The sequence below is a fragment of the Tubulanus polymorphus genome, chromosome 7, assembly GCF_964204645.1.
Source record: "Tubulanus polymorphus chromosome 7, tnTubPoly1.2, whole genome shotgun sequence".
NCBI lineage: Eukaryota > Metazoa > Nemertea > Palaeonemertea > Tubulaniformes > Tubulanidae > Tubulanus > Tubulanus polymorphus.
This window is the reverse complement of record NC_134031.1, coordinates 5,800,023-5,822,229: the sequence shown is the minus strand read 5'-3', so window position 1 is coordinate 5,822,229 and position 22,207 is coordinate 5,800,023. Positions and strand designations below refer to the sequence as shown.

Sequence of the window (22,207 nt, the reverse complement as noted above, 5' to 3'; positions counted from 1 at the left end):
CTCGCAGGGTGGTTAATTGCTTGTACTAATTGCCGAGATCAGCTTCAAAAGTTTTCTTGAGAGTTTGCGGTAGCCTGGTCACATACGCCATCTATCTTTCTGCTGTAGATTTGCGCCTCGTATCTTGCGACGAATTGGGCACAAAAATTAAAATATCGCGCTTCTTTCCATTCCAGGGGGAGGGATTCTCAATACGAAATCCTCACTGTGTAGGGCTGAAATATATATTGCAATAAGTTTAGATTCCATTTTCCATGTCACTCTTGAAAGAGTATCCCCTCCTCTGATTTCCTGTTTTTGTCGTTTCAGACCGCGAAAGCTCGGAACAGTTTTTACGCGCCTTCAGAATCGGCGACTTCGCTGTTGTTTTGATAATCGTAGTTATCTGGTGCGTTGCCGTCACGATATTCCTACAGAAATGGGGTAGCATACGAATCGTTCAGCCGCGCGAGCCGCGGTACAGTTTCAAGCCGAAAAATCTCGAGACAATCCGCGTTTGCAAACGCCCGACCGACAGCGTCATCTACAAAACGTACAGCCGACAACTGTCGTTTACGATGGAGAAACGGGAACAAAAACTGGAACGCATGAACACGCTCAGATCGATCGAGGCGCTTCAGATCGAGGAGGAGAAAAAAGCGGCCAAACAATCGGGCGCTCGCCCGAAACGCGATTTACACAAAAACGATTCTTGCAGCCAATTGGTCAGTTGTAAACCGACGTTAGAAATGATGCAAGAAGAGGAAACGCACAAAGACGAGGTCAAGGTCGAAACGGAAGCCTGATAACGCGCGAGAAAGTGTTTCGATTGGATGTTCGTTTTTTATCGATCTAGGTCAAAGACGCGCTCGCCCGCTGTATCCACCATTCGAAGTTGTCAGATAAGTCCGACGCGACTTAATTCCTTATTGAAAGTGGTTTAATCTATTCGGTTTCAGTCGAATGTGTTCTCCGATGAAGTTTTTGATCTCACACCCGTCGTTGAAAATTATAGTAAAAAACTTTAAAAAGAAAACATTTCACAGCTTGGGAATTATACGTAAACAAGGCTTCTTAACTTCTGTGATTCGAAAAAAAGTATTCACCATTGGCTCTTCGTTTTAGAGTCCGTGGTACTGACTTCACAAAGGTCGTATATATGTATATACATGTGCATAGGTTAATGTTACATGTGTCATATACCAAATACCGACCATACTCACTGTTATTACATAGTTGCTACATTCCAATATGGTTGTGTATTTCCAATCCATTTTTAAAAGCTCGACTAACTCGTAAAATTCTTCATTTCGACGCTGTTCTTCCCCGTGCTGATTTATATCTTCTAAATGAAAAATAATTTTCTTCTTTTTTTTTCGTCCGAGTGAAACTGTTGCAATTCATGGTGATATAGCCATATTTTTGTTATTTGTTGGATTACGGATCCGTCGATGAGTTTTCCGATTCCGAGGAAAAAAACGAAATTTCATTTAGATTTTTCCCGCCGCCCCCTTAAGCATAGTGTTATGAAAATAAAATTCAACATTTATAACGTTTTAACACTGCCATGTCATCTTTTTACATCAAACACAAAAAATCGCGGTGGACAATATCTATGTAGGCAGTAAATAGACAATATTCGAGTACTATTATCGAAAATGACCTCCAAACTAAGAAATGTTTTTCAATGTCTTAAGAAAACAAATATTCTTTTAAGATTTGTTCCCCGCCTCCGCAAATATTTCAAGACCATAAAATCCGTAATCCAACTTATGATAAACGAAAATGGCATAACAGCGACGGTGATTTGCATATCTTAACTCGACGATGTCCTATGAATGACTGACGTATGAATTTCTTAAGATTTTATGAATTCCCACAGGGATATTTGGTTGCTAGCCAAATAAATTCTCAGTCATAGTTTATCTATGTAATAAGATTTGATGGTTATTTAATGGTTATAGAACAAATCAAACGATGAAATTCCCAATTGAATTTGATTGAATTTACCCTCATCCGGTGATGCGAGAAATTAAGATTTTTATTTACAGGTCATCAGATTTCAGGTTTTTAAGCGAAATGAAATTGACTTACCTAATATAGTGCATAAGATCGAATGCGACATATCGCATTTAATTAACAAATTATGCAGATCCCGGTAAAGACTTGACCTGAAAGTTAGTTGTATTCTGTTCTCGTCCGGACCATTCTCAGTGTTCACTTATAACTCATCTATTAAATTTTTACCTCTTATCGTTATTTCACCTTCCCAGATCTCAATGTTTTTGTTTGGCGCGGTTTTCATCGCAACATTCGAGGGTATCGTGCGCGTACAAACTGTACATAATAAGAATATGTACAAAAATATGTAACTCTGTGTAAAAATAATTATCAAGATTTTGTAAATATAAATACGTATGTTAAAGATCTATTCTAAATAAAAGTTGATATACAATGTAATAAGGATTACGTCTTGCTAGATTGTTGATACCATAACCTTGATGATGTGTCGGAGACAACTTCGTTTATAACTAAGCAAGGAATAATGACTTGCAAAACAGCTTATTCGTAGAGTATCATTCTTACGACCGATATTGACCGCAGATGTGGCCATCAGGCCAGTCTCCATGTTCCAAACATGAACTGAAAATGTACAATTCTTTGGTTTTTGTACATGGTTACAAGGGCGGGTCCAGGAGGATTCCAGGGTGTCTGAAATTCGCCCTTCGAGTGTTTTTCTTTCAACACCGCTATTCCAAATCATTCCGAAAAAAAATCAGTAGTATAAACTGCTATGTCACTGAATGTTAAATTTCACTGGTTAAATGCAGGGAAATGCATTTGGAAGCTTCTATTTTTCAAAGAACCCCCCACCCAAATACATTTGGCAGTTAACATTTTTCTTGGGGTCCCCATGTCTACTCCTGGATCTACTACGGGCGTCCTCTGCTGCGATATGAATGGAGCAAAAATGATCGAAAAAAATCAATATTCATTCCTTATAAATGCATTTATTGTTTGCTTTAAGTAGAAAAATACATATATTAAATATATATTTATGTACACGACTGCATACAAGTTTCGAGAAATTAGCAATAGAGGGCGATGTTCAAAAATCTGATCGATACATTATGTACATCGCGAGATTCGTCATGGTTTTTTCTGATAGAGGAACGAGGAACGAGAAGTTAGTAGCGGACAAACAGAGTTGTCGATACATTTTTGGAATGCAACAAAAATCGACCGACACTGAATGAAACATTATACGATAACAAAACGAAACCGCAGTCGACAAAAATGGATGACCTGCATCACGTGATTTGCGCAAAGTGTCGTCAACGAAAAAAATGTACTATAACAACAATATTATCAACGGTTTACAAAACGAGAAATAATAGTTATATGTATACGTATATGTATGTATAGACCTATGTAACATCAAAATTGTGAGATTTATCTCCATCGATTCTAAAACAGAAGCTATTTCAAAATATACATGCATAGAGCATTTTGAATGCAACTAAAACATAATTTGGAAAGATCAAGTCAAGGTGATAATGGTAATATTAACGTCGAGAAAAGACAACGGGAGAACAAGGGGAATAGTCGTAAAGACGGTTGTTAATGACACTTCTCTTCGTCGCTTCCATCCTCGCAATCGAGATTACCATCGCATCGTTTGTCGGCTCGGATACAAAAACCGAAATACGGGTAAGTGTTGACGGTCTTAGTTTCGCACATGAACTCTCCCGGTTTACACTCGTAGGTGCACGCTAGCTCGTCGCTGCCGTCTGTACAGTCGCGGCTACGATCGCATCGATGATAATCCGGGATACAAGGGTCGAACCCGTAAACATCCGTGCCGTTAACGCAACGAAACTGACTGGCCGTGCACGACTTAGTGCAGTTGAGCTCGTCGCTATGGTCTTCGCATTGCGCGCGACCGTCGCATACTCGACTTTTATCGATACAGAATCCGGCATAAGGCGCCACCTGTAAAATACCGCTTTTGCAGACGAACTGGTCGCCGCGGCACTGATAGGCGCATTCTAGTTCGTCCGAATTGTCGGTACAATCCGATTCGCGATCGCAGACGTACTGTTTCAAAACGCACGGCGACCGATGGAAATATCGATTCGAACCGCTCGTACATCGGAACTGATCATCCGCGCATGTCTGTCCATCGCACTCGGCTTCGTCGCTCGCGTCTCCGCAGTCGTCGGTGCCATCGCAGATTTTGTCTTTATGAACGCAATAACCGCGATATGGCCACTGCGATATCGTGCCGTTCCAGCAACGAAACGAATCGCCCGTACACTCGTAGACGCAATCATCCTCGTCGCTACTGTCCGTACAATCTAAATACCGATCGCATTTATAAATGTCATCGATGCATATTTCGCCAGTGTTGTTGTTGCTACCGTTCGAGCAACGGAACTGACGCGGCGCGCACGGCGTTTCGCAGCCGGATTCGTCGCTGCCGTCGAGACAGTCGCGCATGCCGTCGCATCTCTCGGTCGCGTGATAACACAATCCCGGCAACAACGACAACGAGCCGTTCTTGCACATGTGGTAACCGTCCTCGCAGTTATACTCGCAATCCAGCTCGTCCGAGCCGTCGCTGCAATCTGCGTACCGATCGCAGCGTTGGTGTTCCGATATGCACCGACTGCCGAAATAGTTGGCGCCGGTGGTGCATGCCACAGCGCCGTATGCGCATGTGACGTTATTGCAGTACATTTCGTCGCTATCGTCGACGCAGTCTTTGCGGTCGTCGCAACGTTTCGATTGCGGGATGCAGTAACCGTGAAACGGGTATCTGTTGATATGGCCCGTTTCGCAGATAAACTGACCGCTCGGACACGAGTAACTGCAGCCGTTCTCGTCGCTTTGATCGGAGCAATCCGCGTCGCGATCGCATAGAAAGTGAGCCGGGATGCAAACGTCGCCGTTCCAATTCGTACCGTTTAAACATTTAAACTCGTCTATCGCGCATCTTATTTCACTCGTTTCGCAGTCGAATTCGTCGCTGCCGTCTTTACAGTTCAAATGGCCGTCGCACTTTTGACTTAGACCGATGCAAAAACCCACGAAAGGCCAGTTGTTAATCGTACCGTTCCGACACGGCCATTCTCCCGTACCGCAGTTGTACGAGCACCCGGACTCGTCGCTACCGTCTCGGCAGTCATTGTGTCTGTCGCAGCGGTGTTTCGACTCGATGCAAGTACCGCTGGTCTCGCATCGGAACATCGCCGGACCGCACCGGGCCGTTCCCTCGCCTTCGGTACAGTTCGCTTCGTCGCTGTTGTCCTCGCAGTCCGACGCGCCGTTACACCGCTCCTCTATCGGAATACAATAACCGCTCGACAGCCATTTGTTAACTTTACCAGTTTCGCATTTGAATTTATTGACGCCGCATTCGTATTGACAGTTCAACTCGTCCGAATTGTCCACGCAATCGCTGTCTCGATCGCAGACGAATTTACGGTGCACGCAATGACCTCCGTGGTAGACGTTTCCGCCGCTGACGCACCGAAACTCGTCCGCCGTGCAGTTCCTCTCGCAACCGCTTTCATCCGAACCGTCTTTACAATCGTTCGTTCCGTCGCAAACGCTCGACGCGCTCAAGCAGTATCCCAAACCTTTACTAAGAGTACCAGTGACGCATTTGAACTCGCCCGGCTTATTACAAGTGTACGTACAATTCGCTTCGTCGCTGCGATCCGAACAGTCGAAATCCCTGTCGCAAATATGCATTTCGGCGACGCAGTCGTGGCCCATTTTATTCGTACCGTTCGCGCATTTAACGTAACCGATAGGACACGTGACATTCGGGCAGTTCATTTCGTCGCTTAGATCGCTACAGTCGCCGCGGCCGTTACACCTCTGCTCCGAAGGGATGCAGTAGGAGTGGTACGGCCAGGAGTTCAATCCTCCACGTTCGCACATAAACTGTCCATCGGGACAATCATACGTGCACCCTTCTTCGTCGCTTTGGTCTATACAATCGGGAATACGGTCGCATTTATCCGTGGCCGGTATACACGAGCGTCCGGTGTGGCGACTGGTTCCTGACCCGCATCGGAACTGATCCGGCCGACACGTGAAATCGCAGTTCATTTCGTCGGACGCGTCGGTGCAGTCGGTAATTCCGTCACAGACTTTCGCGACCAGGATGCAGTGTCCGGTGAACGGCGGCCGGTTGATGGTGCCGTTACGGCACATGAACTGGCCGTCTTTGCAAACGAACGTGCAGTTCGATTCGTCCGACCCGTCGCTGCAGTCGGACTCGCGGTCGCAAACGTGCATGATCGGAATGCAGCGGTCGTCGTCGCGGTTGTCCGTGCCGTTAAGACAGTAGAATTCTCCGTCTCCGCAATTCGAATCGTTCGGGCGGCAATTCTCTTCGTCGGATTTATCAGCGCAGTCGACGAATCCGTCGCAAACGTTAGAATCGTGGATACAGTATCCACGATATGGCCACGTTTTAACGGTGCCATTTTTGCACATAAATTCGCGGCCCTGTTCGCATTTATATTCGCAGCCGTTTTCATCGCTTTTATCCGTACAATCCAGTTCTCTATCGCATCTGTTGTCTTCCGGGATGCAACGTCTGGAAGTGTGTACGCTAACGCCCCCTGTACACGTAAACTCGTACGAGGCGCACACCTCGTCGCAGCCCTGCTCGTCGCTTTCGTCTTTGCATTCGTCGATTCCATTACAACGTTTAGACATCGGTAAGCAGTAGCCGGTGTACGGGCGTACGGATATGGATCCGGTCTTGCAGGCGAATTCGCCGTCCGGGCAATGGTACTGGCAGCTGCTTTCGTCCGAATTATCCGTGCAATCCCCGTCGCGGTCGCATCGATAACGGCCCGGAATACAGGCGTCGCCTCCGTAACGATCCGTGCCGTTCATACAGCGAAATTGGCCTTCTTTACAGGTCATATTGTAACAGTTTCTCTCGTCGCTGCCGTCCTTGCAGTCGATGACGCCGTCGCATTTCTCGCCGTCGAAAATACAATATCCCGAATACGGGAACTTGTTCACAGTTCCCGTAGAGCATTGGAATTTACCGGGCTCGCACGAGTAGGTGCAGTTAGTCTCGTCGCTACCGTCAGAGCAGTCCCGTTCGCGGTCGCACGTGCGTTCCCGGCGGATACATTTGTGCCCGATGTAATCGGTACCGTTCGCGCACCTGAACTGATCTTCCGTGCAGGGGATCGCGCAACCTTCCTCGTCGCTACCGTCCGTGCACTCGGCTTTACCGTCGCATCGAAACGCGTCCAGTAGGCACCGTCCGTTGTAAGGCCAGATGTTGATGCTGCCGTTCTTGCACAGGAACTCTCCGGGACTGCAAGAATAATCGCAACCGATTTCGTCGGATTTGTCCGTGCAGTCGTCGTCGAAATCGCATCGATACGCATCCGGTATGCAGTAGTCGTGGTTGTAGACGTCCGTTCCGTTTTCACATCGGAAATAACCGGCCGGACATAGTTTGAACTGGCAGCCGAACTCGTCCGAGCCGTCGGAGCAGTCCTTATAGCCGTCGCATTCCTCGTGTTGCTGTAGACACCTACCCACGAACGGGTGACGTATTACGGTACCGTTGTGACACATAAATTCGCCTTGCGCGCACGAATACGTGCAACTCGTTTCGTCACTTCCGTCGCTGCAGTCCTCGTCGTGGTCGCAGACGAATAACTCGGGTATGCAGCGATCTTTTTTGATTCGATCGATTCCGTTGACGCATTTGAAATAGCCGGGCGGACAGCCGATCACTGCGCATTCGCGTTCATCCGAGCCGTCTCTACAATCTACTCTCCCGTCGCAGTGGTTTTCAGCAGGGATACAGTAGTGCATGTTGAAGTTCAAGGCCGTGCTGTTTCGGCATTCAAACTGATGCCGGGCGCACTGGTACGCGCACTCGCCGTGTTCATCCGAGCCGTCCAAACAATCGATATCTTTATCGCACGTGTACTTGCGTGGGATGCACTTATCGCCGTTCTTATCGGTACCGCTTACGCATTCGAAATAGTCTGCGGCGCATTGTATCTCGGCGCAGCCGGTTTCGTCACTTCCGTCCTGGCAATCGGCGCGGCCGTCGCATTTTTTCTCGGCCGGCAGACAGTATCCTCGATGAGGGTAGTTTTTGATGACGCCTGTGTGACATTTGATCTGGTCAGCGCCGCATGACTCGCTGCAATCCACCTCGTCGCTGCCGTCGCTACAATCGCGCAGTCGGTCGCATTTCCAGTCCTTCTCGACGCAGTTATCGTTATGTACGACATCGGTGCCGTTAACGCATCTGAATTCGCTAGTTTCGCAGGGAATGTTGCAGTTCAATTCGTCGCTGCCGTCGCTACAGTCGGCGTACGAGTCGCAGACGTCGTAGAGCGGAATACAGGCGCTGCCCGTGTAGTGACTGACGCCGTCCGTGCATCTGAATCCGCCGTCCTGACATTCGTGTCCGCATCCTTCTTCGTCCGAGCCGTCTTTACAGTCGACCACTCCGTCGCACTCCTCGGACGCGGCGATACAAAATCCGTCGAATGGGAATCGATTGATCGTACCGTTCTTACACGAGAACTGGCCCTCGGCGCACGAATAGGTGCAGTTCGCCTCGTCCGATTTGTCGAAACAGTCGAAATCTTTGTCGCAGACGTGACGGTTCAAAACGCACGGCTCGCTCGAATATCTGTTCAGTCCGGTTTTACACGTGAATTCCTGGTCGGTGCATTTAATCGCCGGGCAGTCGGATTCGTCGCTACCGTCGGTGCAGTCTCGCGCGTTGTCGCAGCGCTGCGCGGGTTTTATACATTTTCGTTTCGTAACGATGTCAACGCCTCGCGCGCACCGAAACGCCCCTACCTCGCAGCTTCCGTCGCAGTCCAGCTCGTCACTGCCGTCGGCGCACTGTTTAACGCCGTCGCATCGCTGACCGTTTGGAATGCAAATCAGCGCGTCCGTACACTGAAACTGATGACGCGTGCACGCGTTGCAATGAGACTCGTCCGATTGGTCCTCGCAGTCCACGTGGTTGTCGCATTTACGAACGAGCGGAATACAGTGACTGCGGCCGGTGACGAAAGCTCCGTTTTTACAAAGATGTTCGTCTGCCATGCATAAATCAGCTGAAATATAAAACAAAGCATATCCATTACCACCCAATCTAATCAAACTCTCCAACCTGGGCCAGTCTCATAAACGTGATATGAGTTGATTGTTCAAGTTCCTTAACAGTTTACACCTCTAAGTACCTCTAAGTAAAACTAGGCAACTTGGCCCATTTCACCCAGACTCATATAGCGAACCTCGCCTAAGATTGGTACGATAACCACACTCAAACGTGGTGAACAGATGATAAGATAAAAACCCACTATCTACAGATTAAAAGAAATCTAAAATCGAGAATTTATTCATCAAAACAATCTAAAATATAAGAACACGACGTTTCGATCTCACACTAGAGATCATCGTCAGATGTGAGATATTGACTAAAAAAAGAAGATTGATTTTGACTAAGATTGATTTTGAAATTTCGGAATGCGAAGTACAGTTCATCCTCCATGACAGGGATTCGAACCCGATGGCATCGAGACTCGCCACCGACAAGCTGGGACCGGCAAAACTGGTCCGAGGTAAGTGAAGTGCGAGTTAAGGATAGGAAAGTACGCTATGAAGTCCGAACAATGATTTAGTATTTGTCCCGGTATAAGTCAAAAGTCCGAGGTGGTCGTGTCCGAGTAATGCGAGGTAAACGAATCCGGTTTGCAGAATCGGATAACTCACCTTCTTTCGGTTTTGGTACGCAAACATTCGGATCGTCAGAATCGGGTAGAACACCGCACAGCAGGTTATTCGAGTGCGGTAATTTCACTTGCGGTATCACATTTTTACATATAGCCATCATATCTATAGGATTAAAACGGGTTATCGTAAGATATGAAATATCATGCATTACAAAATCAGCATAAGAAGAAATTTCAGTACTTTGCTTACGGTTTATTTTTATCTTAAAATATGTATTGACCCTGTTTTGTTTGGTAGTTTTTATTTGGTATCCCTTACAAACCCACCACACCTACCGGGAGCGAAACAGGCGGGGTTTGATTTTTAAATCGAAAATCGAAGAAGCTGCGTGATCGGCGATCGAATTTACAGAATGTTTTGCTCAAATCTGGTTTCTAACATGGGAATCAGAACTCTGATTCAAGATATAGATTCATTTTAAGAAAAGAAATCCTTGTATTGATTCCACAGGTTGCGATCAGAAATTCGTTCATGTTTAACTTTGAAGTACACGTATTTCACGTGATTAAGCGAACTGCGGCCGAGTTAAATTGTTACATTGACTGGTAATCATTACGAGTTTCCAATGCGTTCGCGTGCTTAGGTTGGAGTGAGTAGGTCGTTTGCGAAATCCCTTTAGGTTTTCATAAATTCGATTATAGATGGCTGGCTAGAAAACGTAATTAGATTCTCGGAACACGTACCGTTACAGTAGCGTCTGCATGGCGGGATATTATGTCCTTCGTGGCATCGAGGGAATGCCACGCTGCACGCGAACGCGCCCAAATGCAAACTGCACGTATCCGTTACGTTCACGATATAATTATCAACACGGTCCAAAAATCCTCTTATACTTTCCTACAAAAAAATAAGAAAAAATGATGGGTCTTGGTCGATAGGTACATATGCCCCAAGTGGGGATGAATACTACGGTGGAACCTGGATACAACGAACTCGGATACAACGATTCATCGGATATTACAAATATAGAATTTCGTGCCAATTAAGAAAATTTGATTGATTTCATACATTGCGCCAACTATCGGTTATAACGAACAAATTTTCTGTTCCTGTGAAGTTCGCTGTAACGAGGTTCCACTGTAGAGGCATTTTGGTGATCAGATGAAAGCTTTCGATCGTCAAAACGTGAGAATATTTTAGCTTCGGAGAAAATTCCATCCAATATATCAAAACTGCTCCTTAACCATTGACTTTAGAAAGAGGTGTCCCATGAGCGCGTTACTCTACATGATAGTGATAATTTTACAAAATCAAACAATACGCAGATGACACTACATTATGTCTCACTGACTTGGGGTTAAATCATAACTGTCACACAAGACATTCTCATTGTTTACATTGAAATTGAATGTGCAAAGAAAATTCCCAGAAAATTCGTAATAGATTCCATTTCGTTTTAATATGCTGCACATAGATAGGGTAAAATACCTCATCGTTGTGGCCGATAAAGTTTGGGAAATTCGTGGCGTTCCAGTGAATCGTTTCCCCGCAGTATCGTTTCATCAATGTAGAAGAGACACATTTCGGACCGACCGGAGTAACGGTTGTTGTCGCACGGGTCGGTTTGACCGTCGAAGTTACCATCGGTTCGGGTTTCTTTTTCGGCAATGGTATTATTTTTTCTGAAATATGAACGGGGTATGTGAATGTGCATGTATATGAGTGTGTAGGCGACTGGGCCTTTTAGACCATAAGTCTGTTTTAACTTCACCAGTCGTCCAGCATCTTATATTACAATATTACAGTATGATATACCGATTCATTCGGCTTACATCGCTAGTACACGTTCTCCCCCGGGTGGGATTCGAACCTGATGATATCGAGAGTCGCCACAGTACGTACCCTGCCATACTAGCCCGCGTGAAATCAGATATCCCGTTTTATTTTACCCCGAGTTTTTCCAGTTTATCTATGAAATTTGTTCAGTGATTATACAACGGGAAATCCGATTGGTGCCGCGGTTTTCTCTCGGTAAACCTGCGCATGTACCCGCGCACCCGGTCTAGTGTGGCTGAGTCTAGCGATGCCACCAGGTTCGAATCCCTGCCGGGAAGGATACCAGTACAAGGCTCCGACAGATCGTATTCATACCATACAAACGCTACAAATGTATTTATTCATCTCGAATATGTTTTGGAAATGTCCGATCATGTCAAAACCAAGGTGGCGTCCCTAATATTGAAGTGAATAAGTACCAATGTAAAATGGTCTCCTGAAATTCTTCAGAAAATACATTTTAAATTATTCGGATTTGGAGGACTCGTGGATATTTACATTGCACTGACCTGGTTTTAAATCAAAAGCGACAATGGCGGAAGATCTATCGATCGATTTCAAACCGGCTGATATGACGTCATTGAGATGCTCGACGGTGAACTCGGTAGTCAATGGATCCATATTTAAAACAACGGGTTGAATGAACAATACGCGATATACGACTATAACACTTCCTTCCCTACAAATAAGAAATCCTACTATACAATACCCGGTACCGAGAAAATACCAAAATTAATTTTCAAAATTTTTGAAGTCCGATAATACGCTAAGTAGAGACCTAGAGTGGGTAGATCCTGACTTTTCAAGGTAGGGGCGCTTTGCTGACCATCCCCCGGAAAATTTTGAAAAATTTGTCTAATTTTCATACATTCCGAGCATTTTTAGCGCACTGATCATCTCTCATATTTTCAAAATATACCTCGTACTTTGAAAGGTAGTGTTGATAAACTGAAAATTAATGATATGTAGGATATTTTTCTGAAGGGGGGTCTGCACCTGCCCGGACAAGACCAAGCTGAGCTGTTTGGGTCCAAAGCAGGGTCTATTTGCTCATATCCGATTTCGTATATAGAATCGTTCACCGTATATCACAATGAGTTTCCGTTTTCTAAGAATTATTGATTTTGATATTAAACGATTGATCTTCATCATTAAGGGTCATTTTGTGAAAAGTTGTTATGAAGTTTAATTCTAAAGTTTTGACTAGTGTTTTGTTTGTTTGAGTTTTGATATAAACCATACCTGAATTCGACTACCATTGTTCTGTTGTAATTGGAATTGTATTCACTGTTCAAAAATATCGAGTCCATCTGAAAAATTTAAACGATGTTGATGAAACGTCACACATTTTCGCCAAGATTTTTACCGATAAATCGCGTTGGTAAACAACTTTAGAGCTTAGAAAAAAAGCATTTTGGAAAAAATCGACGACGTTAACTTACCTTAGTGATAAATAACCGTTCTAACTCCTGATAAGCACGAGATTCCGGGTTGGTAAGCTCCATGTGATAAGCCGAATAGATACCATTAACTATCCGAGCGAAACCTGTGAAATTCTTCGCCCCTATAAAAAACAAATTACATAATATTGTATATACCCATATACATGAATACGTATATGTGCCAAGTAATCAGTGTATTTTGTCTTTTTCATTGTGTTTTTTAAACCTAAATATTTGAATTGGGGCGGATTTTACCATATTTAGCCTTGGTAGCTGGCGGGCCGGACGTATGGTCCGATATTTTGGACGGCGCTGAAATGAAAATTGAAAAAAAGATCACGATTACAGTTTATACGTTCGAGACACAAGTAACATGTATCTATTGTGAGAAGACTCGTAGAGGAGCCGTGTTAACCAGGGACCGGTTGCATAGACACGGCTTAGACTTAATACCAGTCTAAGACCAACTTACCAGTCTTAAGTCACGACTGTGCAACTGGCCCCAGGGGTCGGTTGCATAGGCACGGCTTAGACTTAAGACCAGTCTACGTAAAACTCAGTTCTATAGCCATTCTAAAGACTTAAGACCGATCTAAAGATTTAAGACTATACTATACTTTCGGACGCGAGACTGTCCAACCAACCCTATGGGTCATGTTCCATTGATCGAGATTTAAGTCGGAAAGTGCTCTTAAATCTTAAGACTGGTCTTAAGTTGCTAAGCCTTGGCTATGCAACTGAACCCTGGTGTAGAATGAATACAACGAGATGGATAGTACTTTCTGAAGGTTAACCAGTTTATTCGACGCACGAGCTTTCGCTACTAGTGAATAGTACTAATGTAATGTTACTATCCTATACATTAGTACCGAAAGCTCGTGCGTCTGATAAACTAGTTATCATACAAAGTACTATCCATCATTATCAAAACTAAATGCACATTATCTACTAACAAATCAATCGAATCTGAAAACATTTCGTTTACGAGCATTATTCAAATTCTGCGGGAATCAATACAGAAAGAAAGTTGTGTCGAAAAAAATATCATTTTTCTACGATTTTTAATCATCTGATAGTTTCATTAATTTTTCTTCCCGGAATCGCGAAGGACACCTTTTCCTTTTTTAATTTGTGAGGTATACGCCAGCGACCAGAACGTCGCGAAGGCTGATTCGAAATTAATTAATAAGTTTCTAATGGCAGTCACGCGATTTGTATTCAAAAATCGATCTCGGTTACACACACGAGCCAGTCAGAAAGTCGTCACAACTACAGTCACGCAATATACCGAATTAATTTCCAGAAGTTTTTTGAGGTTACACGTTGAAAACACATGTACTAGCACGCATATACAAATGAATGAGCCACAATTATGTATATATATATGTATATATATATATATATATATATATATATATGTATATATATATATATATATATATATATATATATATATATATATATATATATATATATATATATATATATATATATATATATATATATATATATATATATATATATATATATATATATATATATATATATATATATATATATATATATATATATATATATATATATATATATATATATATATATATATATATATATATATATATATATATATATATTTGCAGGGTTGGTTCAATGGTCGAGAAAATTATGGGATAGCCTTAATCCTTCAATAGTAAGGGAATTATTAGCAGTCCTAAGGAGAAACGTAATGCCCGTAATCTTGACGATTGTAAAAGCTAGCCGCGGTAAGGAGAAATAGGCTGACTATATAGGTCAACTTTGGTCACTTCACCAATGCCAAAATGTGTTGCGTTCGGTGAAGTCATGACGATTGAAGATCACAAATTAATATCAGCTATTTCAGTTGAATCATTCGCCTCTCATCAAGACGTTAATAAAGTATCGTAAAAAATTTGAAAATGACACTTAAGCAAAAATTCTTCATTAGATCTTACAACATCTTGTCGACTATTTATATTCATAAAAAGTCTTATGCATGACCATCTGCTACGTTTTCGATTTCTACGTACCGGTAAGGTGTACGGTAATTCCAATGATGATACCGACAACCAACAGAATAAGACAAACTGCGCAGAGTATTTTGTAGTTGAGCAAGAAACACTTGGACCTTTTTTCCACCAACATGACATTACTACCGTTTAGATACTGAGATGAGGCAGTTGTGGATGATGTAGGAATATGGTCTGCGGGTATCTCATCGTACAGTTCACCAGTGTCGTCATCAGTTGGGTGGTCCTCTTTGAAATTACTATAGATCGGATTGTCAAATGACACAAGCTGAAAAATATAGATGTTGTTATCTAGAATTATCCCAGTAAGGGAAATTACAGACCGATTACTTCAATATTCAACAACCCCTGGTGAGCAAATACAGCCACTAAAGAGCCTGAATATCACCACAATCATAGAACATGTGATGAGCAAGAATCTTGCAATTCATTGTGGTTACAAATTATGCATAGGTACCAATATAAATTGAAATACTACGTTATCCCGCTATTGAACGCCCCCTGGTGAACATATACAAAGAAATGACCTTGATACCACAATCATAGAAGATGAGCTAGAGATTTGCAATTGATTGTCGATACAAAACATATCTAGATACCAATATAAATAGCCAAATTGCATATGTTTCCCATGGGAGAACAACGATTGGGTGACCACAATATCAATTAAGTACGAGAAATTATCCAGTTTTTGCTTGAAATTTTCGCCCATCATATTCTCGAGTCTAATACTATCGTTTTTTAAATGATACATAATAATACACCAGCGGTTGACATGGAATAAGCGAAGTTAAAGATTGTTTTGTGATTAGTATTTGTAACCTTTAGTCCATGCAGCCGTTACGATTGTGTCTTCTGACAATATAAAGCCAGGAGACTGTTTTTTGTTAGCGTCCAACGAATATTTGGAATTCTTACTACTGCTTTTATTGTATTTGTATATCGAAAAAGGCATAATTACATACAGTAAGTAGAACATGTCTATACAGATATTCACGCAGGGATCGCATTTGTTGCAAGTCGGCGCAATGTCGTTAGTAGTAAAATCCGTTGCACCAAATATACATAATTCACTTTTGGTTGGACACTAAAGACGGTAGCCACAATCACACTAAGTACATATCACACTAAGTTAACCAATAGGTGTACTTCGCCCGAACTAAAACTAATTCGTTCGACTCATAAAACACTAGGCTTCCGCGACCACTCCTTTTATCAAACAGATATATACAAAAATAGCCTTGCTCTTTTCGGACAAATTGAATTAGCAAATTGTGAGCAAGTTAAGCAAGTGTTAGTTCCATACGTGGCATTTCGGAAAATCCATTCGATGCTCGACAATACTTAGAGCGAAATATGGTTTACTATCTATTTATACACGTACCTGCATGTACTGCCTATATGCCCAAGATGCCATATCGACTATTTTCGATTCTTTTCGGACGTTGAAATAAGGTATTTCCGATGTGTTTCGAGGGCGATTTTGAAATTGGGCGAAATTCCTTACAAGACTGCGACGGCAGGCGGCATGTTTACACCGAGAAGGCCTACGTCCGAACTGAGGGATTTTAGTGTACCGAGATTTAAACAGGGGATTACATTTAAAAGTTCACCGTGTGAATGCGTTTCAATACAAAAACCAGTGTATAGAAGATATAAAGCCGACTCGGGTCGCACACACAGCTAGCTCTGAATATAGATGGTTTCCAAATTGGTTGCCCTGTTATTGTTGCATTGACCGATTCCGCGGGCGCGGTATTGTTGCGCGTTTCGGCAACATTTCGTGGAAAATTCTCAAGGCTTGTTTATAATAATGTTTTGTCGAAGGTTCATTCATTAAGGAACCACTTCAAGAACGGGCGTAATTTCGTAAGATGTTATCCGACCATTTCCGATTTACGTAACACGGCTATTAGCGCGGACTCATGGTTGTATTTAGGTGAATGAGTTTGATTCAGTCTACGTCTCTATACCCGGAACAAGAACAACTCAAGCGAATAATGTAATCATTACGCGGCTAGAAACCTGAACCAGAAGAAACTAGTAATTTTCGACTAAGTGATCCGAGTAATGTTTTTGTCATTTTGACAAGAGATTGCAAATTCTCATCGAATATCAAATCTGAAATCAGAAATCAAATGAAATATCTGAATGGAATCAGATAAACGGTGATTTTCTCTTCAGATTAGTTCTTTCCAGTGATTTATAGTGTTGTATAGCCTTGGACCAGGTGCTCCCAAAACATTCCGAAGTTTGAACATAATGTACAGTAGACTTCGCTCAAGTCGGATCTTTTGGGACCGTAAAAAATGTGTAATACCCGAGTTAGTTGGACGTTATGTATCTCATTGGTGTCGAAAAAAAACATATTTCAAAAAACATCAAAGTTGAACGGTTATCCCAGTTGATCGGATCCAACTTGGGCGGAGTCTCAGGGGTGGATCCAGGATTTTTCAAAGGGGGGGGGGTGGTGCTCTCTATAGTCATCCCCAGAAAATTTTGAAAAATTAGTCAAATCTTCACGTATTCTGGGCGTTTTAAGCACTGCGGGATCATCTCATTAATCTAACATGTACCTTGTACTTTGAAATGTAGCATTGAAGTACTGAAAATTAACAATACGAAGGACATTTTTTCGGAGGGCCTCGCGCCTGAGTCTAATGTATAATTCAGAATTTGAAATCTATATTGAAATTTCGAAGTCCGTATAGTTCGGCTCAAAATTCTAAGTGCAAAATGGGAGCGATAAAATTTGAACGGTTTTCTCTGATGTTTTGCGGGGCAGAAATCAAAGTCGAGTCGTTTGATATTTACGGTGCGACGTTAATAGCGTAAGTATACTCGATTCATCGAGAGAATTCCTTTGATTTCCCCTTGTCGGTTTATTCTTCGCATGATACGTAAAGCGCGCCGTGTTCTAATCTGCCGTTTATATAAGTATATATAGAAATAACCGATGCTAATTTGAAGGATAATTTTGCACGGAAGCAATATAAACAGAAAACCATAATTCATTTTGACCCCGGTAATTTTCTCGGCGATGTTACGTTTGTTCAATGACAATAATCTAATTACATACTATTACCATATTTACTGTAGCTGTTATTTTGTTATACATTCTCCGTGCGCGTTATGCCTACGATATGTACACGCTAGGGGGAAATCTGGCTTAGCAAACCAAAAATGCTCGTATAAGGACTCGTGTAGTCCTACAACAAATAAAGATTATATCAGGATACGGCTTTTTACGGCTATTACGTCATAGAAATACGGTCAAATATACCGTCTAACGTATTTTCGATAAAAGGTGAACAAGACTGTCCAATAATCCTGCGTGAAACGTACGATCGGCAGTTAACCCATGATAGGTGTATCGTGAGATCTGCCGACGAGTGGACCCGTTCTGAGACTGTGATAGGCTGACACGCCCGTTACATTTCTGGATAGCATTCTTTCTTCGGATGTCTAAGTAAGGCGCACAAGCTAGACCCCAAAATAATTGACTAACGTACGTTTTAAATAAAAAAGTATTTACTCATTTGAAAATGAGATTTATCGTGTTTACGCTTTTATGGTTATTCAACTACCTCGACTCTCTACCGAAGAGTTATGATTTACTAAATAAAGTAACAATCAGATAAAAACGAAAACTTTAGCACGAATTGTTATTGAATTACTATTAGATTAGAAAGAAATGTCGAATGCGGGGTTAGATTCCGTTGTATCGAATAACTGCAATCATTACGTATATATGCGTTAGACAGTGAACATTGATATTACGATGTAGATCTCTACTGCGATTGTGTGCGTTGTTACAAAAATGTTAAATGATGATAAATCGATAACGTGAAAGTTATACAATTGAATACCGATCCAATCGATCTATCGGCTGCGCGGTAACTATCAACTCGAAAGCGAATTACGTCGTAAAAAAGCAACAACGACAAACGCACGACCTACCAGATTCGTTTTAACGGTAACCACTTCAACTCTACCTAGTTCCATCACGTCGCCGTAGTCATCCATGTGTCCTGCTCTGCACTAGTCCTCGCTATTCCGGTACATACGTAATTCTATTTCCCCGTCGCTTTTCTTATTAATGACTCCAGGTCCACGTGATTACCGTGCTGAGAATTGAACTGTTCTTGATGTTCTTGGATGTTGCTGATTGCTATGGTAATTGCGACTAAGTCGTATCCATTAAAACGACTTCGGTCACACTTTGGCGAACGCGGCCGCCTGCGAAGCGTGATTTTTTGAGGTTATACCGAATTATCTTTAATTCCATTTGTCTCCGGTTGGTTTCACGTAGTCGAGTCCCCGGCTTCATTTGAATCCGAGTCACACGTATTATATTCGTCACATTGAATTAAGTTGTTTGTTCACTTGAGTTCGAATAAAGAATACCCCGCGAGAATATCGGACGTGAACTGTAAGTCGAAATAAGCTGTCTGAAAAACAACATTTTTTTCAATCGAATATATTTCTATCGGCACAGACGACGCACCCCTAATCTGACTTTTAAATGGCAAAGATTCAACCAAAGCATCGCCTACCCTATAGTGTAAGTTATTCTTCGCAAATATCACTTAGCCTATCTTTTCTTTGTCGATCTTTTTTGGTATTCTTTAGCTTCATATAAAATCATTCTCTCAGAAAAGGACACAATTTTGAATATGAAATAAGCTCATGTTCACCCCAGGTTGTCGGCGCGTTTACCTCAAATCCAGAATAGCGGTAAGTTATCCTTCGCAAAATTTGAGCTAAATATCACGTAGCCTATTTTTTCTTTGTCGATGTTTTTATATTCATCCATTTTATCAAATCACTCTTTCGAAAAGGGACACAATTTTGAATATGAATTAAAGCTCATGTACGTACACCCCAGGTTGTCGGTGGTGTTTACCTAAAATCGATTCTCTGCAATAATCCATCTATCTCATATTTCTAAATTGACCGACAGCATGCGGTGTTCACAAATGACCACTGTCCAGTTCACACACGATTCGATGACGATTTCCGATCAGTCTACGCAGTTCCCGAATCGTTTCTCATCTTCGGTAAAACCCACGCGCATTCGCTGCTAATCACGAATGATTTTCTCCGCCAGTATAGTCTGAGAAATACCCGTTACTTTCGTAATCTGTCGGAATTTATAAATCGAAGATCGCACCGATTTTCAATTCGGTGCAATAATTCCTATAACGCCGAAAAGCGGTTTCACGTGTGATTGGGTCGAGAAAAATTCGTCTCTCGGTGAAATAGGATCGTTTCTGGGAGAGAGAAGTTATTATTGAAACATTCTCCGCCGGGAGAATCAGTCATCAACTTTCAATTAGCAGACGGTTGCGCGTGCGCACTCGGTCGAATAAAGCAAATCTCGATTTGGAAGACGGATAGAATTCTGTCAATGTTTCAGTCGCAGACGACATGTATGAATATCTTTCATCTCTTCGACAACATATCGCAGACGTTTAAAAATACGATATCTTACGATTGTTTCCCGCTAGATTTAACATTACTACTCGAGGTTATTACACGTATAGATTGAGATGAAACTCCGTCGTCGGCAGGAGCTTTATCTGAGCGCTGGGAGGTCGCGGCTCCTCCCTTTTTCTAAGGAGCCCGTGATCTGAGAGTTACGGCATTCTGCCGGACATCCTAAAGCCGGACTTAATCGGTCGCTTATTCAGAGTCGTCTTTAATCGCTTTGATTGTTTAAAGCACCCCCTGGCCTACCGGCCGGAAATTCCCCGCGTAGATATAGTCTACTCGGACTTTGATGTTGATTTATTGATTTTCGAACGGGCCCGAAACGGATGAAAATCTCCGCAATAGAAAAAAACGATGATGATTTTCGTTTGTGTTTTTGTTAATATTCGACGAAAACATTCGAATTAGCAGTTAGCATCGAGAACATTCGCGCTCAAAAAAGTCTACACAAAACCGGCCGTGATATTTCCAAAATTATAGATTTAATTCTTTTTTCAATGCATTCATATATTTAGAGTTACATGAAGTGAAAAATTACGATAAATAATCAGCTTTGTAACTGATATTTCGTTATAGAAAAAATACCCGCGGGTGACTTGGTTTGAATTTGACCGTAGAACTAATGAGGCTGGGCATTTTCAAATCAGGTAACTCTTATTTTTGAGTCTCAATATACACCGCTATGAAATATGAACTAATAAGACGCCGAGAAAAGCAATCACAAAAAAAAACAATCAACGAACCTTAAGCAAAATGAATCCTTGCGATTTATCCACCATCGATTTTACGTTATTTAATCCTATTAATTTCTCCGCCGAGCTCTTCGCGAGATTCTATCGACTAATCAACACAAACAGTCAATAAACACACAGCGAATTTAGTCACGAATGAAGAAAGTCTTTTATGCCCCAGTCTTTACCGTAATTCAACCATTCCTATACAAACAGTCAGCGCTTCGGAGTAAGACACATGTATATAGTTTCAAACCCGTAATTACCTTTGTCTGACTTTCTCGTATATTAGCGCCCATTACTGGCAAAAATTAGCGTAATTTAATTCAGAACTACTAGGAATCTAACCCGCATTAAATATTCCACCCCCTCATTACATGCCAGGCTATCTTAACCGTGCGACATGATTTATGTTCGACGCTTCTAGGAACGCGCGGCGAACTATAGGCCTATAGAATGTGAATAATTAATTCACTCAATAATAGTCACAAAAAAGCGAGCCGTCTGTGAATGAAATACTGTTTGAATGGCGCGTTCGGTCACAATGACGGAAAACGGGTGCATTAAGTAAAATATTTTGAAACACTGAACTCCTTACAAGGATATGGCGGCACAGCGGGAATAAAACTGTTAATTCTATGCGCGCACAAAAGAACGAATCTCCACTTCATTCCGAAAGTATTTACACAGAAGATTTGATAACGCATTCTGTTTTGTTAAGTATAAGGCGATTGTATTCAAGAAAGCCGTTCTAAAAAACGAAAGATAGGAAGCTTTTACGTGTCGGTTCATTCAATCATCAGGTATCTAGAATTTTCCGAAATCAGACGTTGGGGTCTTTTGACATAAACACGGTATTGATCAGAGGCGGATCAAGGAAAATTGGAAGGCCGCGGTCTAGAAGAAAAGAAACGGCATTTGTCGG

General features: G+C 42.3%; 2 protein-coding genes across 5 annotated transcripts in view; one reads left to right on the top strand and one right to left on the bottom strand.

The window, feature by feature from the left end:
- LOC141908870 (uncharacterized) overlaps nucleotides 1-2,305 on the top strand; it is a 32,523-nt gene extending 30,218 nt beyond the window's left edge. The window contains exon 4 of the mRNA XM_074799128.1: nucleotides 310-2,305. Within this exon, the coding sequence (XP_074655229.1) occupies nucleotides 310-785 (476 nt within the window). The 3' untranslated portion in view covers nucleotides 786-2,305. The remainder of the gene's footprint in view (nucleotides 1-309) is intronic.
- A 673-nt stretch (nucleotides 2,306-2,978) lies between these two features.
- LOC141909301 (uncharacterized) lies at nucleotides 2,979-21,496 on the bottom strand. Of its 4 annotated transcripts, none has more exons than XM_074799703.1 (11): nucleotides 21,295-21,496; nucleotides 19,019-19,509; nucleotides 15,059-15,326; nucleotides 13,266-13,322; nucleotides 13,011-13,132; nucleotides 12,811-12,878; nucleotides 12,078-12,247; nucleotides 11,221-11,414; nucleotides 10,476-10,629; nucleotides 9,772-9,894; nucleotides 2,979-9,113 (listed from the first exon to the last, which is right to left on the bottom strand). In XM_074799703.1, the coding sequence occupies exons 2-11, from the start codon at nucleotides 19,082-19,084 to the stop codon at nucleotides 3,601-3,603; spliced, it is 6,735 nt and encodes a 2,244-aa protein (XP_074655804.1). In that variant the 5' UTR covers nucleotides 19,085-19,509; nucleotides 21,295-21,496; the 3' UTR covers nucleotides 2,979-3,600. The 4 variants fall into 4 exon arrangements, with proteins under 4 accessions (XP_074655804.1, XP_074655805.1, XP_074655806.1 ...); XM_074799704.1 differs by having other exon boundaries at nucleotides 19,019-19,488; XM_074799705.1 differs by lacking the exon at nucleotides 19,019-19,509.
- Between the last annotated feature and the right edge of the window lie 711 nt (nucleotides 21,497-22,207).